This window comes from Lithobates pipiens, unplaced genomic scaffold (assembly GCF_037356315.1).
Source record: "Lithobates pipiens isolate NorthernLeopardFrog02 unplaced genomic scaffold, aLitPip1_a1.2 Scaffold_22, whole genome shotgun sequence".
NCBI classification, from domain to species: Eukaryota; Metazoa; Chordata; class Amphibia; order Anura; family Ranidae; genus Lithobates; species Lithobates pipiens.
In genome coordinates this window covers 168,472,874-168,497,927 of record NW_027507784.1, presented here as the reverse complement: position 1 = coordinate 168,497,927, position 25,054 = coordinate 168,472,874, and the positions used below count along the sequence as shown (strand labels likewise).

Sequence of the window (25,054 nt, the reverse complement as noted above, 5' to 3'; positions counted from 1 at the left end):
TTTTAGCTCTGTTTCAGGCACGCCACAAGCAACCCACCTAAATAAAGCAGACATTTTTTTTTTCACCAGTGTCACAATTTTTCATACAGCTAGCTGCTTTATTACAGCTATCATTGTCCATGCCTCAAAAATGCCAGACTCCTTCAGTACAGTCTGTAGTGAGTAGCATCCCAATATGCCTGCCCTGGGAGAGGCAAACATAGAAGGAAATGGGGAGGACCTGTAGGTGATGCTAGAGGAAGCCACAGATGATTTCTAACTTCATATCAAAACTTCAAGGAATATGCTTGCAGATGTGGATGTGCTCATGGTGCAAATTATCCTCTAGAACTTGCATTGGATGCTCTGGTAATTCCATGGACTAATTTCTGGCTAATCGATGCCTTTCTTCCAGTGTGCATTTTTCCTCAACTGCCCCGCATAATAGCGCAAGAGATGAGACGTGTTCCCCAGCTTGTCAGGACTGGTAAGTACAGCTCTCCATGCCTCGGTGGGGCTGAGCAGCTGAGCATTCCCTGGGAAGTCGATTCGGGGTCTCACCTCCCCCCCAGCTGCATGGGCTGCTGAGCGATGTGTGTGCCACATAGACAGGGGCCCCTGGATACTCTCCCTCCTGTTATCCAGGGCTTCAGTGTCAGCAGCGGTGCTGAGGCGCCTAATTTGGCTAAAATGCTGGTCGGCTGACCAGGCATCTAAAAAAGCCCTTACGGATTTACCCTTCCTTGGTGAGCGGCTCTTTGGACCCTCATTGGATGACGTTATTAAGAATGCCACAGGTGTTAAGAGTACCTTAATCTCACAGACCAGGAACGCTGAGGCGCCACGCCGTAGGCAAGGGCCCTCATTTTCCGCTCACAAATGGCTTTTTTGTCCGCCTGGGGCTTCGGCTGCACGTCCCCAGCCCGACAGGACGACCTCTGAAGGACAGAAGCATCCTTGGATCTGCAAGCCTGCGAGCAAAAGTGATACCGCATGAAGGTTTGCCCCCGCCCGCAACACGGGTGAGGGGGTTGCCTTCAGGAGTTTGCAGCCCGGTGGGCCTCTCGGCTGTCCGACCAATGGGTCTGCGATCTGATTGCCCCTGGCTACAAGATTGTTTGGTGGCCAAGAGAGATACTTTCTTCCCCTCCTGTGTACCCTTACTCCCAGCTCGCCGGAAGGCCCTAATGGGGGCACTAAGGGACCTGCTGAGTCGTGGGTTGATAGTACCTGTTCTGGAACTGGAAAGATTCCAAGGGTTCTACTCCAATCTGTTTGTAGTCCCCAAAAAGGAAGGGGTACGTCCAATCTTGGACCTAAAAGCCCTCAATTGCTTTGTAAAAGTACAGAGGTTCAGAATGGAATCGGTTCGCTCAATAGTCACTGCGCTCAATCAAGGGGACCCCCTGGCACCTTTGTACATCCAGGATGCGTACCTGCACATACCCATATGCCTACGGCATCAGAAGTTTCTGCGATTTTGCCTGCACATACCCATATGCCTACGGCATCAGAAGTTTCTGCGATTTTGCAGTTGGGTAAGCCCACTACCAGTTTGTGGCTCTCCCTTTTGGCTTGGCATCAGCCCCCCCCCCCCCCCCCCCCCGAGTCTTTACCAAGGTATTGGCTCCAGTTTTGGCGTTGTTGCGACAACGCGGGATCGCGATCGTAGGTTACCTAGACGATCTCCTCCTGAGAGCATCTTCCGCCTTGGAATTAGAGGAGGATGTGGCAATCCCCATGCAGACCCTGCAGGAATTTGGGTGGCTGTTGAACCTAAAAAAGTCGGTGATCGTACCGACTCAGAGCTTGGAGTACCTAGGCTTACTGCTGGACTCCATGGAAGGGAGAGTTTTTCTCCATTCAGACAAGCTGTAAAACTGTTGATAAACCGCAGGTGGTCGTCACTACGCTTCTGTATGCAAGTCCTGGGACTCATGGTGGCCTCCTTCAAGGCAGTACCGTATGTCCAGTTTCACACCAGAGTCTTGCAGAAGGAGATTTCGAAGAAATGGGACAAATCTCCGTTATCCCTGGATCGTCAGATTCAGGTGAGCCAGTCAGTCAGGGACTTCTTCCTCTGGTGGCTGAGATCCCCAGCACTTCGGTCCGGGAAGTCATTCCTACCTCTGAATTGGACAGTGATCACAACGGACACCAGCCTAACCGGCTGGGGTGGAGTACTGGGAGTACAGTCGACCCAGGGCCTCTGGTTGGAGGAGGAATCCAAGTTGCCGATCAATGTGCTCGAGCGATCAGGCTATGTCTCTCATGGTCAATAAGACTTCTAGGGCGTCCGATCAGGATCCAGTCAGACAACACCACGGTGGTGGCATATGTCAATCATCAAGGAGGAACAAGAAGCTTGGCCTCCGCATGGGAGGTCGCTCACATCCTTCAGTGGGCAGAGTGACATGTATCGGCCCTATCAGCCATTTACATCCCGGAAGTGGAGAACTGGCAGGCGGACTACCTAAGTCGCCATATGCTGGACCCAGGAGAATGGGCGCTGCATCTGGAGGTGTTCAGGCTGCTGTGCCTACATTGGGGCACACCAGACGTAGTTCTTCTGGCCTCCCGTCTCAATCGGAAGGTGGCAAGATTCGTGTCCAGGACAAGAGATCCGGTGGCTCCGTGATGTCAGTACCAACTGATTTATGCCTTTCCTCCGTTAAAGCTGCTACTACGTCTCCTTGGCAGAGTGGAGACCGAGGGGATTCTAGTAATTCTGATTGCCCCAGATTGGCCACAGCATCCCTGGTACGCAGACTTAGTTCGCCTGGTGTCGGATGCCCCCTGGCGACTGCCGTTACAAGAGGACCGTCTGTCTCGAGGTCCGATTCTCCATCCTGCTTTACCATCGCTGGTTTTAATGGCATGGCTATTGAGAGCCAGGTGCTAAGGAACCAGGGCCTATCGGACTCTGATTCTACCTATGTTGAGAGCACAGAAATCTTCTTCTCGGAAGATATATCATCGTACCTGGAAGGCCTACATCTCCATGTGTGAGGAGAAAGGATGGCGTCCGTGCTCCTATATTATATCCAGGATCCTGCTGTTTCTACAGTGAGGAGTAGACCAGCAATTGGCTTTAAGCACCATTAAAGGACAAATATCAGCTTTGGCTGTCTTTTTTTTTTTTTTTTTTTTTTTTTTTTTTTTTTTTTTTTCAGCGACCCCTGGCGTCTCACTCCTTAGTGAGCACTTTTGTTCAGGGGTTCCGACATGTAGTTTCTCTGGTGCGTCCACCCCTACCCCCGTGGGATCTGAACCTGGTGCTGTCACTTCAGAAACCACAGTTTTTGAATATTTTAGAGATATTCCCCTGCTGACTTTTTCCCAGAAAGTGGTCTTTCTAGTGGCCATTACATCGGGCAGGAGGGTTTCAGAACTGGCGGCCTTGTCTTGCAAGTCGCCCTATTTGGTTATCCACAAGGATAAAGTGGTGTTGCGTCCGCAACCTTTTCTGCCGAAGGTGGTTTCGGCGTTCCACATCAATGAAGACTTCTTGCCATCTCTGTGTCCTAAACCGACACATCCTAAGGAGGTGGCCCTCCATTCCCTGGACGTGGTCCGGACTCGGAGGGTGTATTTGTCGGCTACGGCTCCCTTTCGGAAGTCAGACTCCTTGTTTGTTTCGGTGGCTGGTCTGAAAAAAGGCATAGCGGTCTCGTCGGTCACCCTTTCCAGGTGGATCAGACAGATTGTAGTACAGGCCTACGCCTTGAAGGGGCAGGTGCCCCACTTTCCAGTCACGGCCCATTCCACCAGGGCAATTGGAACTTCTTGGACCTTCCGACATCAAGCGCCTTTCGCTCAAGTGTGTAAAGCAGCGACTTGGTCGTCTGTTCACACCTTTACTAAATTCTACAAGGTAGATGTCAGTGCATCGGCTGATGCCTGTTTTGCAGGCGGCCGTGTAACTTGCAATTGCACTTCATTTTTATTTTATTTTTTTCTGTTTTTTTTTTTGACAAACACAGTTAGCTTTTAAGTAAATGCACTGTTGCATTGTTACCGCAAGTTCCGAGGCGGTTTGATAAGGTGGTGACTCCCAGATTAAGGAGCACTTTTTGTGGGTAAAATTTTTATGCTGTTTCCCACATGCCTTTTGTGAGTGAAGTTTTTATGCTGTTTCCCACCCCTCGTTTTGGCACTGCTTGGGGACGTTCCGATGGTCTAAGTAAAGCAGCTGTGTCAGTCAGTGAACGTAAGAGAAAATAGTCTTTTTTTTTTTTTTTTTTTTGTACTTCCCATAAAATCCTTTTCTCTGTAGTTCACTGACTGACACAGCATCCTCCCCTCCTCCTATTTTTTTTTCCGTTATACTACTTGTTGATGTACCGAGGTTGCAGGATGCAGGCTGGGGGGGTTGTTACTGAAGGGACTGCCCCTTGGGCAGAACTAGAAAGTTCTGGTTTTGTTGTACATGTTAACATGTTCTGCCTAGGTGGCGCAACAAGCCGATGGTCTAAGTAAAGGAGCTGTCAGTGAACTACAGAGAAAAGGATTTTACGATGAGTACAAAAAATCTTATTTTTATAACCGCTTACCTGTAAAAATCCTTTTCTTGGAGTACATCACGGAACACAGAGCCATAGTATTAACTATATGGTTATATAGGCACCTTCAGGTGATGGACACTGGCACACCCAAGACAGGAAGTTCACTCCCTATATAATCCCTCCTCCTACCATGAGTACCTCAGTTTTTTTAGCAAAGCAATATACACAAATCCCAAAAGAGGGACCTCTGTGTCCCGTGATGTACTCCAAGAAAAGGATTTTTACAAGTAAGCTGTTATAAAAAATCCTATTTTTTTTATTGTACATCACGGGACACAGAGCCACAGTAATAACTGTATGGGTGTTATAGGCCACCTTTAGGTGATGGACACTGGCACACTCTAAGCAGGAAGTTTAAGTACCTATATAACCCCTCCCCTTACCAAGAATACCTCAGTTTTTTCGCCAGTGTCTAAGGTGTTGGTCACGAGTAAAGATTTGCTGACCTCCATTGGAATAATCCTTTGCTGGGGCAAGCCATGCAGCCAGATCCATTCAAAGTGTCTTTTCAGGCCGAATTGAATGGTACCCGGGCCTTGTGTCGGAAGGAACGAGGTTTAGCCTGTAACGCTTCTCATTTTAGAGAGCTGTACCCCAGGATCCAGTGCTTTGGTTTTTTCCAGCCATATTTCCTGGCGGGGTGCTATAAGAGTCCAAGGGTGTGGAACTCCAGATTAAAAAGGGGCCCTGGTCCTTGAAGGTTTTCTAACGGAGCCCGCCGTGAAGGGTGAAGATTGTGCCCATTTGATTTACCACAGAACCCTGCAGCAGGATAAGTTAAGTGGAGTTCCCTAAGGAATTTTTTTTAATTCTTATGGGTTTTCTCCTTTAAATAAAAGTTGTCATGCCTAAAGTCGCCACCGGGGGCTGTCAAGAGCACGTACCTGTTCCATGCTTGTCAGTCTTGCTCTGAGTCAGTAGAAGCTGCAGGCTTCCTCCAGTCCTAAGCCTCAGGTAAGATGTTGGAGGGGGGGGGGGGGGTTCTTTTTAAACATCCCCCACCTGGACAGAAGTTTCTTTTCTCTCTCTCCAGGCCAGGCAGAAGGAGCATGGAACAGTCCACTGCCGTGCTCACGTGGTTTGCTTTCCATCGGCTCTCCTCCCCAACACCCACCCCCCAAATGCCGATCTGGTCGGATCAGAGGCCCTTGTCTCTTTTCAAAAAACATTAAAAAAAGGGGGGGGGAAGTCGGAGGGAGGGGGGCAAGGCTTAGTGCGGCATCTGCATGCTTCAGCATCCACGACATGGGGCTGTGTGGGCTATAAGTGCACGACGGAGGGACACAGAGCAGACGGGGGCATGTGAGTGTTTACTTGGCATCAGGCTGAGCATTAATAGCAGTGGCAGTTGCTGGACTATTTGCTCAGTAGTGGGTGCATTTTTTTGGCAGTACCTCTGCATTGGTGCTTGGCACTATCGTTGGCAGGAAGGGAGGTACAAATACCCCAAAAAAACAAGGGATCTCCCTCAGGCGCTGAGGACCCTGGTCTTGCCTATGTAACACCACCCCCCCCCCCCCCAAAGGCCTGGGGAGGCTGGTCTGAGAGCCATGGGGTTTGTCAGGGGTTGCAACTGTTTCTAACATTCGGCCCCTGTCTATATTACTGAGGAGAAAGGTTATCAACTTTGATTGCATCTTCCCAGAGTGGGAGAAAACGCATTAGGTCCACTTCTTCTACCCAGGACCCTCAAACGGGAACAGTGGGAGGGGGAAGATGAATTGCCCTCAGGGGACCGTGAAGAGGCTGATGACTCCTCTTCCGAGGGATCAAGTGGGGAAAGACCTTCTTCAGCTTCACAATCTGAGAAATTGCTGGTGCAATCTATTACTGAAATGGTCCGCTCCACATTCAAGCTACCCTTAACTGAGTCGGCTGAAAAGCCCACTTCTTGTTTGGGTTCACTAAAGCCTCCTCAAGCTTTGCGTGCCTTTCCTGTCCATTCATTGCTGGAAAAGCTTATGTATTCTGAGTGGGATCACCCAGATAAGCATTTTTTTCCCTCCTAAAAGGTTCTCAACACTTTAGCCTATGGAGGAAAAAATTACAAAGCTGTGGGGCATACCAGGAATTGACGCTGCTATATCCTCTGTGAATAAAAGTTTGACTTGTCCAATTGACAATGCACAAATGCTTAGGGATCCAACCGATAAAAAAATTGGAATTTCTGTTAAAAAACATTTTCTCCTTTTGGCAGGTTCAGTAGCTCAACCTGCAGTGGTGGCAATTGGGGTATGTCAATCCTTGAGAGACCACTTGAGGTGCTCAAGGTTTCCCTGAGCTGCGGGCCCAGGATTTAGCAGAGCTGCCAGTGACTGTTTTTGCAATTGACGCGATCAGAGATTCTGTTCTTCAGACCCAACGCTTGGGTTGGTGTAGAATCTTATGGTTGAAAAGTTGGTCAGCCGAAGCGCCATACAAAAATCTCCTGGCTGGTTTTCCTTTCTTATCATACATCACGGGACACAGAGCCATAGACATTACTATGTGGGTTATAGGCCACCTTCAGGTGATGGCACACCCAAAGACAAAAAGTCCACTCCCTATGTAACCCCCTCCCACCACTGGGAGTACCCTCAATTTTTTTTGAAGCCACCGTCTTTCCTAACAACCTCATGCAAAGGTGAATGGAGGGATCTCTTTTCGACCTGACCATCTGCACCAGCTCTCTTATGGCATTTATCTTTGCCTAAGGCAAGAACACCTTTTTCTGGGCTGTGTCTATGATCAGACCCAAGTACTCCAGCCTTTTTAATGGTATTAAGGAAGATTTTTCTAGGCTGAGAATCCAACCAAGATTTTCCAGGTAAAGTATGAATTAAGCTGTGGCGCTAAAACCTTTTCTAACAAATATCCTGGTGTCAAAAAGGTGTGTAGAGATCTAATCAGTGTAATAAATAGATGGCCCTGTTTATTGCCCCGGAAAATAATATAAATAAATACTGTGAATTGATGTGAAATGTGTGGTCTCCTGAGGACCACCTTATAGGTGGTACCTACCAAATATTATATATATACTTCTTATAAATGCGTGTTGTGTAGAAAGGACAATTTTTCTTGTTGGCATGCAACTCAAAAAGTACACATGTGTTATAACCAAAGAATAGTGAAAATATTTCATAAAAATGTAAATAAATAAACCATATATGCTAAGTGAGAGAGATCATATGCAAACCACCAGCCACTATATTAGTGGTCTGTAAACTGTGCTCTATATTATGAGTCCCAAGAGTGACAGTCCAAGAACAGCAAAAACAAAAAGAATTCTTTCAATGCCCAAACAAACTTTTTCAAATCGCATCACACAGTTGCTCGAAAAAACGCATAAAGTCTCTTCAAGTAAAAAGGGTAGACCAAAGTGACTAGTGCAGAAAGGTTAGGAACAATCTTCTCCGGTGCGCCACTCAGTGTCAGAGAAATAATTGCGCTCACCAGACAGAGAACCCTGAAAGGGTTAGCCGAGCAGTCACAGTATAAGCCACTGTGCAGCTTTCCTTGGGCTCTGCTCCTGCTGTGCTGGGGGAATGTTCGCCCTTTTACTTCCGCAAATAGTCCGTTTAGCAAGTGCATGAGGGAGGAAACAGAAGTACAACCATAGTGCAACACTGTTTGTTAACGATTTATTTATCTAAAATCCAAACTACTCACAATATTTCATAAAACAATTCGCCTTTGAAATGGCTGCGCTGGCGTTGCTGCCTGTATAGCAGTATGAGGTGCACGTCCTAGGCCACGCCCTACGCGTTTCGTCAGAGCGTAGGGCGTGGCGCTCTGACGAAAGCACCGGAGAAGATTGTTCCTAACCTTTCTGCACTAGTCACTTTGGTCTACCCTTTTTACTTGAAGAGACTTTATGCGTTTTTTCGAGCAACTGTGTGATGCGATTTGAAAAAGTTTGTTTGGGCATTGAAAGAATTCTTTTTGTTTTTGCTGTTCTTGGACTGTCACTCTTGGGACTCATAATATAGAGCACAGTTTACAGACCACTAATATAGTGGCTGGTGGTTTGCATATGATCTCTCTCACTTAGCATATATGGTTTATTTATTTACATTTTTATGAAATATTTTCACTATTCTTTGGTTATAACACATGTGTACTTTTTGAGTTGCATGCCAACAAGAAAAATTGTCCTTTCTACACAACACGCATTTATAAGAAGTATATATATAATATTTGGTAGGTACCACCTATAAGGTGGTCCTCAGGAGACCACACATTTCACATCAATTCACAGTATTTATTTATATTATTTTCCGGGGCAATAAACAGGGCCATCTATTTATTACACTGATTAGATCTCTACACACCTTTTTGACACCAGGATATTTGTTAGAAAAGGTTTTAGCGCCACAGCTTAATTCATACTTTATCTCTGACCTACTCCTTTATTTTAAGGGGTAGATTCTAAGCACAGGCAGCTTCAACCTCTCGAGTTTACTTTTTATCTTATTCTTATTTTCACCTGTTTTTCTTTCAGTTTTGCAGTGTATAGGCATTATATCTGTCCATAGCGCAATCTTATTTACCTATTTTCAAGATTTTCCAGGTATTTGGTTGTAATGCACACACTTTGCTCCAAACGGGCCACAGACTGGTCTATTAACAATAGATTGTCCAGGTAGGCCAAGACTGTTATGCCCTGCACCCTTAGCCTGGCTAGAGGTGGAGGTGGAGCCAGAACCTTTGTAAATACCCAGGGTGCTGTAGCCAGCCTGAAGGGCAAGGCTACAAACTGAAAATGATGCTGTTCTACCTCAAACCACAGAAACCTTTGGTGAGCGGGGAATATAGGAACATGCATGTATGCATCCCTGATGTTGATAGACGCTAGAAGTTCTCCTTGTAGGATAGAAACCACCAAGCTGATCGACTCCATGTAAAAAGCGCGAACCTTCAGGAATTGATTTAGATTTTTTTTAGATCTAGAATGGATGTGATCTCTCCATTTGGTTTTGGTACCGTGAAGAGGTTTGACTAGAATGCCAAACCTTGCTCTTCTGTGGGGATTTGCATGATCACCCCCTGAGCCAGTAATCGGTCTAATGCCCGAAACGGAGATTGCCTTTTCCCTGGATCTTTGGGAACGTTTGATCTCAGAAAACGAGGCGGTGGAAACTCCCGAAACTCCAGTTTGTACCCTAGAGCTATCGTGGAGATGACCCATCTGTCCTGAATTTCCTCCTGCCAGACTTCTGAAAATTGCATAAGTCTCTCCCCCCACCCTGGCGAGCGGGGGCGCCCATTCGTAATGAGGCTTTAGAATTCTGTTTTGCAGGTTTCTGCCCCCAGGACTTCTTTTGTGCCTGGGCCTGACCCTGAGGCTTTCATCTCGGCTGTGACGGCGGAGGCCATCGCGACTGCGTAGAGGCAGATGGCCCTGGCGATGTAGAAGGCGAGCCCGCTTAAATGAAAGGCGTTTATTCCTTCCCTTTTACTGGCAAAAGGGTACTCTTCCCACTTGAAATCTTTTTGGATGTAGTTGTCCAAATCATCCCCAAATAGCCGATCCCCATGAAAAGGAAAACCAGTCAGGAGCCTTTTGCATGGTGCTTTGGCTGACCAATTTTTCAACCACAGGATCCTACGCATGTGCACAAGCGCAAGGAGAGACAACTGGTGAATAGAATCTTTAATGACGTCGATAGCAAAACAATGCTCTTGGCAGTTCGTACAAGAACATCCTTAAGGGCCTGTCTAAACTGGTCCTTCAGGGATTGACAGATGCCTGTTGCAGCAATTGCAGGCTGAGTAACTGCGCCTGCCAAAGAAAGAGGATTTTAACAGGAATTACAACCTTTTATCTGTTGTATCTGTTGTATCTTTGAGCATTGTCTACTGGACAAATTAGACTTTTATTCAGTGGATATAGCAGCGTCAACTGCTGGTACATTCCATCTTTTGGTGAATTTCTCCTCCATGGGATAGAGTACTGCAAATCTTTTTGGACGGAGAAAATGCGCTGCTTTGTAAGGCCACGTCTTGGTCCTCTTCATACCAGGTAGACGTCCAATCATCTTCTTGCAGTGGCCCACTGAAGTTGGGTCTGTTGATACCTTTGCGTCATATGCAGGGATGAACGGTAGCATTGCAGTTCTTCATGTGTGAGGTGTCATAAATGCAGTTGATTCATGCATGTCATGTTGCTATACTTTTTATTCAATTTGAATTTCTAAGCAGCAAAATAGTCCGATAGGAATACTTCCATTAACAGCCATAAAGAGATTTGCTTTTTTTTTTTCCTCCTAGGGTGAACTTTTAGCAAACTTTAGTTTACTGCATAATATGAAGAAGGTAAAGACTGTTGGTCTTGTCTCTTCTCAAACACTTGCAGCACATCTTGATGAGGTGTGACATCAAGCATGATCGTCATCTTTGTAGTTTAACTGCTACACTGTGTACAAGTAGTGTGGTTTTGTTGCTGTAACCACAATGTTACTATAATGGCTCTGACCACAGTGACTGGGCTGGAAGCTTAATGCAGTGTCTTGCAAATGGTGAGTTTTTGTCCTTTGATTGTGATACCTTGACAAAGAAGTGTTGTCAAAGACTGCTACCGTGCTAAGTACTCTGTTGGTTTTCATTTAAAACATTACAATTTTCTGATAAAGTCTTGTGATATAACCCTGTCTTTTTTTTGTTTTACAGCTGGGCATGGAAGAGGAAGATGTTATTGAAGTTTATCAGGAACAGACTGGGGGGCTCTCTTCGTTTTAAAATTTCCTGGGGTTTTTCATCCCTTCTTTTGGCACTTCCTTTATTTGCCATGTTGGATTTTTTTCTTAATTTTATTTTGTAATATGCCGTTTTTACCTTCCCTACGTACTGTTTCATTTCTCGCTGTATCAAGCCAGCTGTTGTCACCTCAACATCACTTCATTTCAGCTGCAACAGTATGTACCAAGATGAGCAACTTCTGCATACTGTATCAGTTATGGCCTATCTGTCTTCTCTGCTTCTAAACGGTGAGGATCCAGCATGGAAAAGACATGGTAATGTGAAGACAAGGCGAGAACAACTGGGGACTTTGGAACTGCTTCACTTTTAAAATAGAATAACCATGACTCCATGAATAACTTCATTGTTCCAGCGCCTGCCCAGGAGATGTAGGAATTATGTTCTTAGAGGTGTCCATGCTACACAATCCATTATGTACAAATGTTTGGTGTATCTTTTTATTTTTGTGGGGCATGGGTTTTAAAAAAAAAAAAAGAAAAAAGAAAAAAATGCGTTGTCTGTATTGGCTTAATTGAAGAAATATTAAAAAAGATAAAAAAAACACACACAAGAAACATTTGTAAAACCTGCTCTCTGCTTTGTTATGGCTTTTCCCAGTGGTATTGAAGAACACCTTCAATTTAGATATTTTCACTTTTATTTCAGTGAGTGTTTTTGGCAAAGTCTAGTTTTGCAAGTGTTTAGAGCAACTCTGTCACTGTACTAAAACAAAACAAAATTGCTATTATGCCTGGATATCAGCCTGTTCCGATGGGCAAAGTTCAAATACTTCAAGGTAGTGTTCCACTTGACTGCTTCCTTAAGTTCTTTCAACCAGTGGTCTCTAAACTGCTGCCCTTTGCTTGACTTTATCTTGCCCTTGACTCCCACTGGCCACTGTCCAACCTCCCTAAAGCTTGTTGTAAACTGGCCCTTTGCTTGGATACCTGTCTTAAACATTCCTATTATTTATTATTATTCACTATGATGGGCTGCTTCACTGGGCAGTAGCAATTTTCAGGAGGCAAAAAAAAGGGACGGTCAAGTTGCAAAACTGTTTACCGCTGAAGATTTTCAGAGCATTTAGACTGCATTCATCAAGGCAAAATGAAACAACAAAAATTTGTAATACATGCACATTTTTACTATATTTTTTTAATCCCTTTAAAAACCCTACTGAAAAATACATGTTGCTTTGCCAGAAATGCACACAGCTCCTTTGTCCTGGTGTGAGATGACACAGTGGGGTTGATTTATTTAAAATTGGAGCATGCACAATCTGGTGCAACTCTGCATAGAAAGCAATCAGCTTTCAGATTTTATTGTGATAGTTTAATTAACAAAGCTCTTGTTGCTAGACGATTGGCTACCATGTACAGCTGCACCAGATTCTGAGTTCTCCAATTTTATTAAACCCCCACAGCATTTTTGTCGACTGAGTAGTGTCAGCCCTGCCTATATGTCTTTTGCTGAACTACTCCTACCCCTATTTCCACAACATAAGCCTAATTATTTTGTAGTCCAAATTAAGAACTAGGGGGGATCTTTGAAATCCTGCAGGAAGTATACAGGAGATAAAGTTTTTGTACTCGTCAAACAAGAAATACCAACTTTTTTTCGATCGTGTATTACACAGACCACAATGGAACAAATAAGAAGTTTATTTTTGGAGTTTACATACAGTACACTTTAATGGTAGGAATTTGCATTTTATAATATACAGTTACATCTAGAGTTTGTATAGTGACAGAGTTGCTTTTTAAAGGAAATAAACCGGGGCAGATATCTACATATCTACTGCATAGTGTTTTCTGCATTTGTTGGCAAAAACTTGGAAGCCAAGGCCTGAGAAACCCTGATTCCTAAAATTTTTCAAAATTATGGTAATATGTTTTTAAAAAAAAAAGTTGTTAAAGAATTTTTCTTTTTGAGTTTTCTTTTGTCTATAAGCATTTTATTCAATGTCTATTATCTATAACAAAAAAAAAAAAAGCTCAAACCTTTTCATGCGCATTTACAGTCTGTACAGTCACCATTAGATTTGCCAACTACACAGTATGAGGGCTACCTAACAAGTGGATATAACCTGAATGGATCTTTAAGCTTTCTGTGCTACACAGTTGATTGTAAATCTAAAGCTTTCCACACACAAAACAAACTGATTGTACGTTTGGTTTTATAATGGTAATAAACCCAAAAACAAATATCTAATATATTGCAGTTTACAACTTAAAGGCGGTGGCTTCATAGTAATTATTAAGGACTTTATAGGCAGAAATGTGTTAGCGGATTGATTTTAATTCTGTTACAATAAAGTAAAGATTTGGTGGATTCTGCTGTGCTGTATGCTTGCTTTACTTAGTGTAATGCTAGATGCACTGGCAGATTTAGATGGGCTTGACAATCAAATAGGGTTGTGCCGATACTAAGCATTTTCATGAGTACTTGTACCCGTGCAAATGCTCCAATACCTAAAATTGATACCTTTTGCATTGCGATTTGAGACTATACGAAATAAATGGGCTCAAATCGCACTGCAAAGAATCCCATGTGATTTGAACAGGAATGCGGTGCGATTCCTGTCTAAATCCACATGCAAGTTTCTGCACCGCTCCTGTGTGAACCCAGGCTTGTCATAGTGACTTCAGCCTGGGTTACATAGGAGTGGTGTAGGAAACCGCATGTGATTCTTTGCAGTGCGATTTGAGGCATTTTTTATGGACTTAAATCACACTGCAAAGATAACAGTACTCGTACTCGCAGGTTAAAAAAAAAACAGTATCGGTGCAACCCTACTATCAAAGCTGAACTCCTGCTAACACTTTTTAAGCATTTAAAAACACCCCTTTTTTTTCTCATTTTTTGGGATAAGGGTTTTGCATAAATGAATAAAGAGGACTATTGTAAGCAGATGTTAGTGTTAAAGCCTAACTCCAAATTTTATTTCACTTTAGTTTGAGCCAAGCTGACCCAAACCATTTTCTGTACTAATACATGTGGCTGCTGTCAGCACTTTATAAACTGTATGTAGCATCAGCAGCACGCAGCGTATGGGCACCGTGTCCTGACAGAAACAGGAAAATCAAGTCAGGCTCAGCCATTCACAGGACGCTTTGTATTTTTTGATTGAGTTCAAGACGTCCTTTGATTAGCTGTGGTGGAGAGACAGGATGATGATGTCATGATTTCTACCTCAGAGGAAGCCTTGTACTCATTCATGAAATGCAAAGAATCCTGTAAATGGCTGAGCAGAGTTCAGCCCAACTCAATTTTGTTCCTGGGAACAGGACAGGAATTCCCTGGACCGTTGCCAGAACACAGCACTGTATAATGCGTGTAGCTAACTTTTCCAGCGTTCTTGTCTTTCATGAACAATGAAGGAATGAATAGCCCTGCATTGTATATGATAATGCTGAGGGACCACCCAAAGGGCCAGGGAGAAGTGCAGAAGCCTGGTGGAGTGAGGTGTACAGTAAGTAATAAAGCCTCTTCCAATACCCCTAGTGGGACCCCCCCCCCCCCCCCCACGGCAAGGGTTTTTTTTTTTTTAAACAATCTTAACGTTCAGCTTTAATTAGATTGTGCAGCAATTGTTTAATCATTTGTTGTGTGTCTGATGTTCCACATTATTACAAAGATTGTTGGACTATTGTGCTAGTACCTCATCCATTCCAGTTAGTCTACAAAAAATGTTTTAAAGTGGTAGTAAAGCCTTACAGACCACCTTTTGCTATAGGTATGCCTATAATAAGACTTGCCTGTAGCTACCCAGGATATCTCCTAAACCTGCACGGTTTAGGAGATATCCCTTGTATATGCATGTGCCGACATCGGCACATGCACACTGAAACAATGGCACATATGCGCCGTTGCTTCTGTGAGTGTGCTGTTATTACAAGCATGCGTGGGAGTGACGTCATCGCGGCTCCGGCCAATCACAGCGCCGGAGCCACGATACTCGGAAGTAACCCCTGGGAGTGATGTTGCTGGCCGGTGCTGTGTACGGGCACCGCAGCAAGGGCTTTGATCTCGGGTAAGTATTGCATAATGAGCTAGTAAGCTGATTATGCCTTTGTCTTGCAGGTGTTAGTTTTTTCTTTTTTTAAATGGGTTTATAACCACTTTAAGATATAGTGGATTTTACCCGTACCAAAGAGGGATGACCACTCCAGATTAAGAAAGTAACATTGTTTTATTACAAATGATTAAAAATGTTTGTATGTTAAAAACAGAGTACAATTCCAAATATTATGTTGGCCATACTTTGCAACTTGATCCAAGAGGTTGATGCGCTTCACCTTCCTCAGGGCCGCCTTCGTTTGGTAAAAAATGTGTAGGTTGACATTGTAAGACATAAGATGTTAATTTTAAAGCACTATAGGATTTATGCTCATTATTGTATGTTCTTTTCTTTAGTTAGGCTATTTTTCTTTGCAACCAAACTAAGGATGTCCTGAGGAAGCTAATGGGTGAAACAAGTTAACCTCTTGGATCAATTTGCAAAGACTAATGCTGATGGTTATGGGTATGGCCGACATGATATTTAGAATCGTATTCTAATGTTTTTAATGTACAAACATTTTTAATCAATTGTAATCTAGTGTAGTTGTCCCTCTCATGTACCATAAAGTTCAATATATCTTTAAAAAAAATTTTGTAGAATCTATTGAATCTATCTTCCACATGAAGTGTAATTTTTATTAATTGATAACCTTTGAACGTACTTTTGGTATTTATGTGTAAAATAAACCATTGTCATAATATATGAAGGATTTGGGTTAATCTTTTGAAGCAAGACTACGGTGTTAGTAAAAAAGGCTCCACAACCCTCTAGTAATATTTATGTATATGAGAAAAAAAAAATATATAAAAAAAAATTCATAGCCTTCAATGGCTGACTTTTCCCTTCTACAACACTAGTTGCCTGGCTGCCAGCCTAACCTAATTGCTGTCATGAATTACATACAGCCAGGCAACTGGCATTTTCAGGAGAAAAAAAAAATAGAGATTCTAGTGGAGAAATGTGACAGCATCAGTTGGTTTTGTATTAACTACTGCAGCTGGTAAGCACTGGGATTTCTGGTGGGAATGCTGTAGCCCCTGGGAAAGGAAAGAAGCAATTAGATAATTTAGAAAGTTTTCCAGCAACCACACAAAGCTTAAATACCACTATTTTAGGCCAGCTGCACACAGGCAAAATAATTTACTGATGTTTGTTTAGGAACTTGTTGACAAAGTCTGTGAGTAAACCTATGTGTAAAGGCCTGAGTTGTGTTGAGTATAGGTGAGTAAAAGGTATGTAAGCATATAGACAAGTAAAATCCTTCTTCATTGCCATTGTTGTACTATACTCCTTTATATTCACGTAAAAAAAAAAACCTATGTGAGTAAATTACTGAACTCAAATGTAAAATTTTATATTTTTGCTTTACTGCTCTGTACTCTGCTATATTACAGATTTTTATTTTTTGAGCTGTGTTCATGGTCCAATAGACAACAATGGATCTCATTTTGGCAATAAAACCTGGAAGCTGATTGGTGTCTTTTGCAGAGTTGCACCAGATTTTACATGCTACAGTTTTAGCAAATAACCCCCACAGTGTCACAAGATTGCTACTCAGGGCAATATCGGCCAGCTATGAAAGAGGTACCGAAAGGGAAATTTTACCAAGAAGCCGCAACCTGCAAATAATGGGATGCACACCATTACACATAACTAATTTGTTTGGTGCTGTAAAAAAAAAAAAAAAAAAGGGCTAAACTGCAGCTTTAAATATATGCTGAATTTACATGATTGTTTTTTTGTTTTCTTTGCTAATGCACATAACTTCCTAAAAGCAAACTTTTTTAAACCAACTCTCCTTCCACAGGTAGAGGCAGTCCAAGTAGTTCCAGGAACTCAAAGTAAGAGAAAACCCAAGATCTGGAGACACCTTGGGTCTGGTCCATGCCAACAGACTCCTTCATCAGTCCTCTGTTAAACTGCAGTTGTTTCTCAAGAGCTGCTGTCTGCCTGTTAGGACAAAAGAAAAAGTTACTTTTATCTATTTGTACACTGCGATTGCACAGGAAGCAATTGTAAACATTGTGGTACTAGGAACACTCCAAAGATGATTGTGGCAAAATTGTAGAGAAAGCTTTTCTGAAAATTTAAAACAGGATATTTTAAGGAAAACAACAATTTCAGTAAAAAAAAAAAAAATTATAACGCATATGTAATTTCAATATTGTTTTTTAATAATTTGTTATTTAATAATTGTTGAAATTTTCTAAACCAAGAAATATAATGTTGCTTCCTTGCAATATGACAATTTGCACCACCCTCTACCAAAAATCTTACTCGCTTACTTTTTTGACTGGCTTGCTGAAGTCTGTACAGCGCTACTTAGCCCCTGTTTGCGCCTGTGCGATTTTACGCACATGTTCTGATGTGTGGCAATGCAAGACGAGGATTACCATTATTTTCTATGGGGGTCTGTTCACACCTGTGCATTTCTCTTACATGCATCTTGGAAAAAAGAACAGGAGCTTTCTTTGGTGCAACAATGCACAATTTCAGCCTCATGGCTTTCAATGGGAACATATTAAAACGTACTGTATCCAAGATGCATAAAAAAAACACAGTAAAATGCACATGTACTAGTATGAACTTAGCTCTGATATCTCTAGGAAGACTTGCACCAAAAGATACTTTTTGATAAATGCTAAAACAAACTTAAATGTTTTTAATTACAGTAAAATAAACAATTTTTTTTAAATTAAAGCCTAACTCTGCCCAAATTTTTTTATTTTTTTTTAAGTTTTAGATAAAGTGGGTGATGGCTAGAATCGATGTCTGTTTTTTATTGCTTTTTCTCAGTCAAGGAAAACCCCCCATTTATTTCCTGTCCCCGAGAACATGCAAAAAGTATAAACAACATTCACAGTAGGGACACAGACAATGATAAAAACCTGACATGATTGTTAACTTTTCCCTTAATGCTTTTATTCCTGTTTCTGCCTCCTCAACAGTTTACACAGGAAGCAATGAAAACCAAAAAGAATGCTTAACCTTTCCCCAAACTAGCCAAAACTACAAAATAAAGTTTGGTCTTAATTAAATAATTTAAAAGTGAAAAAACAGCTTACAACAATAGAAGTATAAGAACTATGTGACTGCAAAGGAAGGTTTACATCCATGTTTCTTTCTCATCCATTGAGGTAAACAGGAAATCTTTCACCTTTGGGTTATGCTACTGCCTACAGGAGGATTGGACACGACCAACAATTCTATGCCAACCCAAGATAACCCCTTCCCACTACCAGAATGCCTAAGTATTTTTCTAGTGCCCTAGGAGGATGGATGTCTTTTCAGCTCTGCAGTATAAAAGACTAGCCAGTTTTGGCTAGCACTTTATTTTCTTACTGTTCAACATATTTTTCTTTAAAGAAGACTCTTCTGTACACTGCTGCTAGAGCTGGTAACTTCTATTGCAGCTATCTGGCATGGCTGCACTCGGCCTGGCCTCTGGAGTGCCCCATCTGAACCCCCTGGAGTGGACATTGAAGGGATAGCCTGAAAAAGATCTTATGGCACTGGTTTCTGCATAGGGCGCTTTCCAGACCCTATTTTGGAAAAAAAACGCAGAGCTGTTTGAACCAATTAGAGACATTCCTCTCTCCACTCTTCCGCACAAGTTGGTATTCCTTATTACCATCACCTCTGCAAAGGGTGTATTAGGACTGCAGTCTTATCCTGCAAGGAATCTGGTTTTCAATAGGAACAAGGTGGTGTTAAGACCTAGAAATTCCTTCTTTCTTATGGTAGCCTTTTACTTAAGCCAGGATATCTTTCCATTCATCTCTTCCCTCCATTGTCTGGATGTGTTTCAGGTCATGGAAGTCTATGTTTCTACTATGGCTTCTTTCAGGGAGACTGATTCTCTTTTTTGTCATCCCAGAAGGACCCGAAGAGGGTGCTCTGGCTTCAAGTTCCACCATTTTTTAGTTGTACAGGCAGACCATCATCCAAGCTTATGGTCCTAAGGTGCAATGTACTATCTGTAAGTGCTTCTTGGACTTTTTTCAACCTCAAGCAACTGTTTTCAGATTTGCAAGGCTGCCAACTTGTCTTCTGTTGACACTGCAGAAGGAAGGAGTAGACGTGTAGGAAGAAGAAGATGATGCAGCGTTTGAGGCAGGTCAAATGGTGGACAATGGAGGATTCGGAGCCTTGTGGAATTCCAGGGTGATAGTGTCTCACAGGCTCAGAAAGCCTTCATGAGTTCTTTATGAGAGATGGTCTAATCTGATTTGGATTTGCATCTTGTTGAATCTACACCTACGAAATGTCTGCCACTGGATTCCTGGTGACCACCGCAAGGTGCTTAGTCATTTCCGTTACCCTGCCCTTTAGAGGCACTAGTTTTTTGCAGACTGGGCTCATCCTGATAAGGTCTTTGTTCCCCCTAAAATGTTTAATGAGTAGCTTTATCCAATGTAGAAAAAGGATACTAAGAGAAGACATATGCCCTCTATGGATGTTGCGGCTTCTTGTCTTAACAAGAATTTAACATGTCCAATAGAGGATGTTCAGTTCTTGAAGGACCGGCAGCTAAGAGATTAGAGACCTTGCTGAAGGCATATTTCTCTTTAGCGGGGGCAGCTATGCAGCTGGCTGTGGCAGCCATTGATGTCTGTCAAGGGCTGGGTAAAATGCCTAGTTTAAGATACTATAGCTTCTGCAGGTCCTGAAGAGGGTCCAGTTGAGGATTTGCCTCAAACCCTTTGCTTTGCAGTTGATGCCTTAAAAAGATTCTATCCAGCAGATCTGGTTGTAGCATGGTTTCTCTGGACTACAAGTTGGTGCTCTGAGAATTTTCTCCTCCATATTTTATGCTTTCAAATATTTCTGCAAATTTCCAAAAACTATCATTGCTTTTTCAGGTGTTCTACAACCTTCTTTTGCAGGGGGTGCAGTGGGTTTTACTTGAATATCTTTATGGTCCTCAAGACAGATGGCAATGTTCAACCAATTTTGGACCTGAAAAATCTGAAAAACTTTCTTCAGGAAAAGTTTGATGGAATCAGTATGAACAGTGGTAGCCGTTCTGCAACTGGGATATTGTCAGGTTGACATAAAAGACACCTATCTCCATCTCCCATTTTTTTCTCCTCATCAGAGGTTTCTCTGATTTGCTATAGAGAATTAGCATTATCAGTTTGGTCTGGCCAGTGCCTCTTGGGTTTTTTTACAAGAGTTTTGGCTCAAATTCTGGGTCTTTTAAGGATCCAGGGGGTGCCCATTCTGGGGTACTTAGAAGACCTATTGAATGGAGTGCCAAAGATTTAAACAATTACAAAAAGGATACCTACGTTGTATCAAAATAGAAAAATTTGTGGTTTGAAGCTAATGGACTTTAATGGTACCATAACATTGGAGATACACAAGTAGATATAACAAATAAAGTTTTATTAAATCAACATCAACATGTTAAAACATATACATTTTAAAAAAACATATTGCTCTGTCTGTTCAAACATAAAAGGTGCCACCGAGAGAGATGGGAATACCAGTTCACCCTGTATCATTTATATTAGCATACTCGACATGTTTTGTGGATATTCACCGCTTCTTCAGGAGCTTTATTTGCATAATATGATGTTATTGGAACAGAAACAATGTATAGTACTACAGAAATGAGAAAAAGAAGAAATAAATTTGTCATAATAAAAACATAATAGAAAATCACATACAAGAACTACATAATAATAGGGTGGTGGTCACAGCCCTTACCCAGAGCAACAGCATGAGCGACAGTCTGAAAGGGTGGGTCCGCCCCGGCGGGTGCAGAAGCCCCCCGCAAACAAGAAGTGGAAGGAATGGAATTTATTAAAAGGTATAATGAACAAATAAAAAAAACAAATATCTGTATTCCTCAAAAATCATGAAAGAAGCTTTTCATTAAGTGTTATGTCAATAGTCAAGTGCTCATCATAATAAATGTCCACAAAGTTACATATTCTTGGTATGACTTTCTAAGGGTTACTCTGACATCAACAGCCAACATATGCTGTAAGGAAAAATGAAGGAGCAGGGTATATTCCGATCTTCAGACCATATGAATAAAATAATTTTTCTATGGGGATATATCTGCAGATAGCATAAGGAGAGCATGGTATCATCTTTACCTTTAGACCCCTTTCACACTGCAGCATTTTTCAGGCGCTTTAGCGTTAAAAAAAACGCCTGTAAAGCGCTTGAAAGAAGCCTCATCTGCAATCCCAATGTGAAAGCCCGAGTGCTTTCACACTGAGATCCCTTTCACACTGGGGTGTTTTTCAGGCGCTTTAGTTTAAAAAAAGCACCTGAAAGAAGCCGCAACTGCAATCCCAATGTGAAAGCCTGAGTGCTTTCACACTGAGGCGCTGCGCTGGCAGGGCGTCAAAAGAAGTCCTGCAAGCAGCTTCTTTGCAGCGCTTTTAGAGCGGTGAATACACCGCTCCTAAAGCGCCCCTTCCCATTGAAATCAATGGTAAGTGCCTGAAAAGCGCCTGCAAAGCACTTTTGGCAGCAGCGCTTTGTGGGCGCTTTTAACCCTTTATTTGGCCACTAGCAGGGGATAAAAGCGCCCCACTAGCGCTCGAAAAATGCTGGTAAAGCGCCGCTAGTTTAAGCTGCGCTTTACTTGCATTTTTCGGGCGCTGGCAGTGTGAAAGGGCTCTTAAAGCACTTGGGCTTTCACATTGGGATTGCAGATGAGGCTTCTTTCAAGCGCTTTACAGGTGCTTTTTTAAATACTATAGCGCCTGAAAAACACCCCAGTGCGAAAGGGGTCTTAATCCCTTTCATATGCCAGGTATCAGAAAACGGCAGGAACAATCATGCAGAGCAGATAGATAAATTGTCTCAGCTGTATCAATACTGATACTGAAGAAGCACTGAATATCCGTTAAACATGTCAAACATGCTTGCATAAATGATACAGGGTGAACTGGTAATACAATCTCTCTCAGTTGCACATTTTATGTTTGAAGAGACAGCAATTTTTTTTCTTTTTTTAACATTAATATGTTTTAACATGTTGATGTTGATTTAATAAAACTTTACTTTTTTTATCTACTTGTGTATCTCCAATGTTATGGTAACATTAAAGTCCATTAGCTTCAAACCACAAATTCTACTTAGAAGACCTGCTACTCAAAGAGCAGTCACCTCTGCATCTGCGGCACCATGTGGGCCCCATGGTTCAGTAATTGTAAAGATTTGGCGGGGAACTTAATATTCAAAAGTTTTTTTTCCTCCAGAGAAATGTGTGTCTCTGAAAAGTCAGATGGCTTCCCTCAGGGGGCTAAGAAATTCCTTGATCTGCACTTGGATGAGGGTGTTGGGGAAGATGGTTGTACTTTGTGCTCAATTTCATTCCATTGCAGGAGAACGTCCTGACCGCATATAACAGGAGATCTCAGTCTGGATTCTCTTTTTGTCCTTTGCAGAGATTCATGTTCAAGTCAAGTAGATTTGAAGCTTACCCTACCCTACCATTAAGGGGCAAATTTTAGCCTGCCTTGGCAAAATTTTTCCAGAGGCCAATTGCTTTCCACTCTCTGGTATGAGCATTTATTCAAGGACTCATATATATGGTTCCTCTAATTAGGTCTCCATTGCCCCGTGGGATCTCAACTTGGTATTGTCAGTCTTGCAGAGACCAGCATTTGAGCCAATCATAGTGCCTCCAACTTGGAAAGATACCTTCCTGGTCGCTATTACCTTGACAAGAAGGTGGCTCTTTCGAGTAGGGAGCCTTTTTTGATAGTTCATAACGACAAGGTAGTTCTCCATCCGTCTTTTTTGCCAAAGGTAGTTTCGCCTTTTCATCTTAATCTAGATATTGTCTTGCCTTCTTTTTCCCAGGCCTGAGTCACCAGGGGACAGGGCCCTTCACACATTGGATGTGGAGCGGGTTATAAAAATGTATTTCAAATTGACTTCTGCAGTTAGGCAGTCGGACTCGCTATTTGTGCTTCCCGAAGGACCAAGGATGGGTCAGTCGGCTATTAAGTTGACTATTTCACATGGACTGCTTTCTCAGGTCTGTAGCTTGAAAGGAAGGAATCCACAGTTTTGAGTGACGGGTCACTCTACCAGGTGTATAGGGGCTTCTTGGGCTATCTGTCACCAGGCCTCGGTGGACCAGGTGTTCAAGGCTACAAACTGGATTTCAATTCACATCTTTATACATTCTTATAAGATGGATGAAAGTGCTGCTGAAAATGCTGCATTTGGTTGCAGTGTCTTGCAGGCTGCTGTGTAGCTTTGGGTCTGGCAATGATGGCTATGTCTCCCTCCCTTCATGGGCAGTGCTTTGGGACATTCTAGTTAGCCATGTTTATTAAGCCTGCTCTGTGTCCCGTGATGTAAGAAAAAGAGAACTGGATTTTTGTATTTACCTGTAAAATCCATTTCTTGGAGTACATCATACAGAGGTCCGTCTCCTCTGTATTGGGAGATATTGCTTGCTACAAAACTGATGCTCTCCTGGGAAAGTGGAATTATAAAGCAAAGGACTTCCTGTCTTTGTTTGCCAGAGTCCATTTTCCAATAGGTGGTGCATAACCCAGGTAGTCATGTAAGCCTGCTGTGTGTCCTGTGATGTACTCCAAGAAATTGATTTTACAGGTAAGTACACAAACCCATGTATTCATGCTATAAGACAAATCAGGGTCATACATGCATATGACTTTACAATAAGTGGGCAATGTCTATGCCTGTAGATATCTGTAAAGAACATAACTGAGTGTATTATAAAGAAATAAAGACTATACATTAACTTTAAGGCCCCATTCATACAACAGCACTTGCTTCAATGTGCGGTGATGTGTTTATGTGCACCACTGTACAATTTTTCAATGTACATCAATGCATTTTTTTTCACAGCAGGAACCAAAATCCTTTCCATTCAACCTATTACTGTGCAGAACTAGAGGTTGACTTTACATATCTGACTCAATACATGGTCACTTACAGAATCTGTATTGTTCTTTATCAGTTTCTAGAAAAACACATCCCGAAACACAACACAGTATCCTGAAAAGGTATTATTGCTCTATTGAATTTAACCCCCTACCTTGCTAACAGTTGAGCATGTCTTTGAGCTTCTTCCATTAGCGCCTTGGCTTCTGCCTCTGCCATCAGCCTCTGACGTTCTGCCTCTTGCCTGGCTTGTTCCTCTCTTTCCTGTTTCTTCCTCAGGTATTCTTCACGTTCTTCTGCTGCCATGTCTAAAAGACGCATTCGTTCTTCTGCTTCTAAGCGCTCCTGTTCTTGTTGCCTCTGCCGTTCCAGTGCTGCAGGGTATAGTTATATTAGAGGATAATCAAACAATTTATGTAGTATCACACTTGAGAAATCACACCTGAAGAAGCTGGAACATCTTTGGTAAAGTTGTTTTTATCTGACAGGGAAGGGTAGGAAATGCCTCATCCATTATGATATATTTATTATGCCTTGTACACACGATCGGACTTTCCACTAACAAAATGTGGAATGTGGTCGGAAGGGTGTTGGCTCAAACCTATCTTGCATACACACGGTCAGACAAATGTTGGCCAACAATTACGAATGTAGTGACGTACCAGACGTACTATGTGTTTTTTCAGCTCTATACCGCCACCCTTTAGGCACCTTCTGCTAATTTCGTGTTAGTAGAAGTTTGGTGAGTGTTGATTAACGCTTTTCTTTTTGCGCTTTTGATTTAGTGCTTTTCAGTTTGTTTCTGAATGGCCGTTGGTCAACCAGACATGTTGCAGAGTCG

General features: G+C 42.5%; 2 protein-coding genes across 14 annotated transcripts in view; one reads left to right on the top strand and one right to left on the bottom strand.

Annotated features, from left to right (window-relative positions):
* The window catches only part of SUMO1 (small ubiquitin like modifier 1), a 45,452-nt gene extending 31,860 nt beyond the window's left edge, over positions 1-13,592 (top strand). The window contains exon 5 of the mRNA XM_077448605.1: positions 11,193-13,592. Coding sequence (XP_077304731.1) covers positions 11,193-11,261 — 69 coding nt within the window. The 3' untranslated portion in view covers positions 11,262-13,592. The remainder of the gene's footprint in view (positions 1-11,192) is intronic.
* Positions 13,593-16,669: 3,077 nt separating this feature from the next.
* Positions 16,670-25,054, bottom strand: part of KIAA2012 (KIAA2012 ortholog) — a 266,686-nt gene continuing 258,301 nt past the window's right edge. For all 13 annotated transcript variants that reach the window (XM_077448591.1, XM_077448592.1, XM_077448593.1 and 10 more), the window contains 2 exons: positions 24,368-24,587; positions 16,670-17,274 (listed from right to left, as the gene is read on the bottom strand). In XM_077448591.1, the coding sequence (XP_077304717.1) occupies positions 17,109-17,274; positions 24,368-24,587 (386 nt within the window). In that variant the 3' untranslated portion in view covers positions 16,670-17,108. The remainder of the gene's footprint in view (positions 17,275-24,367; positions 24,588-25,054) is intronic.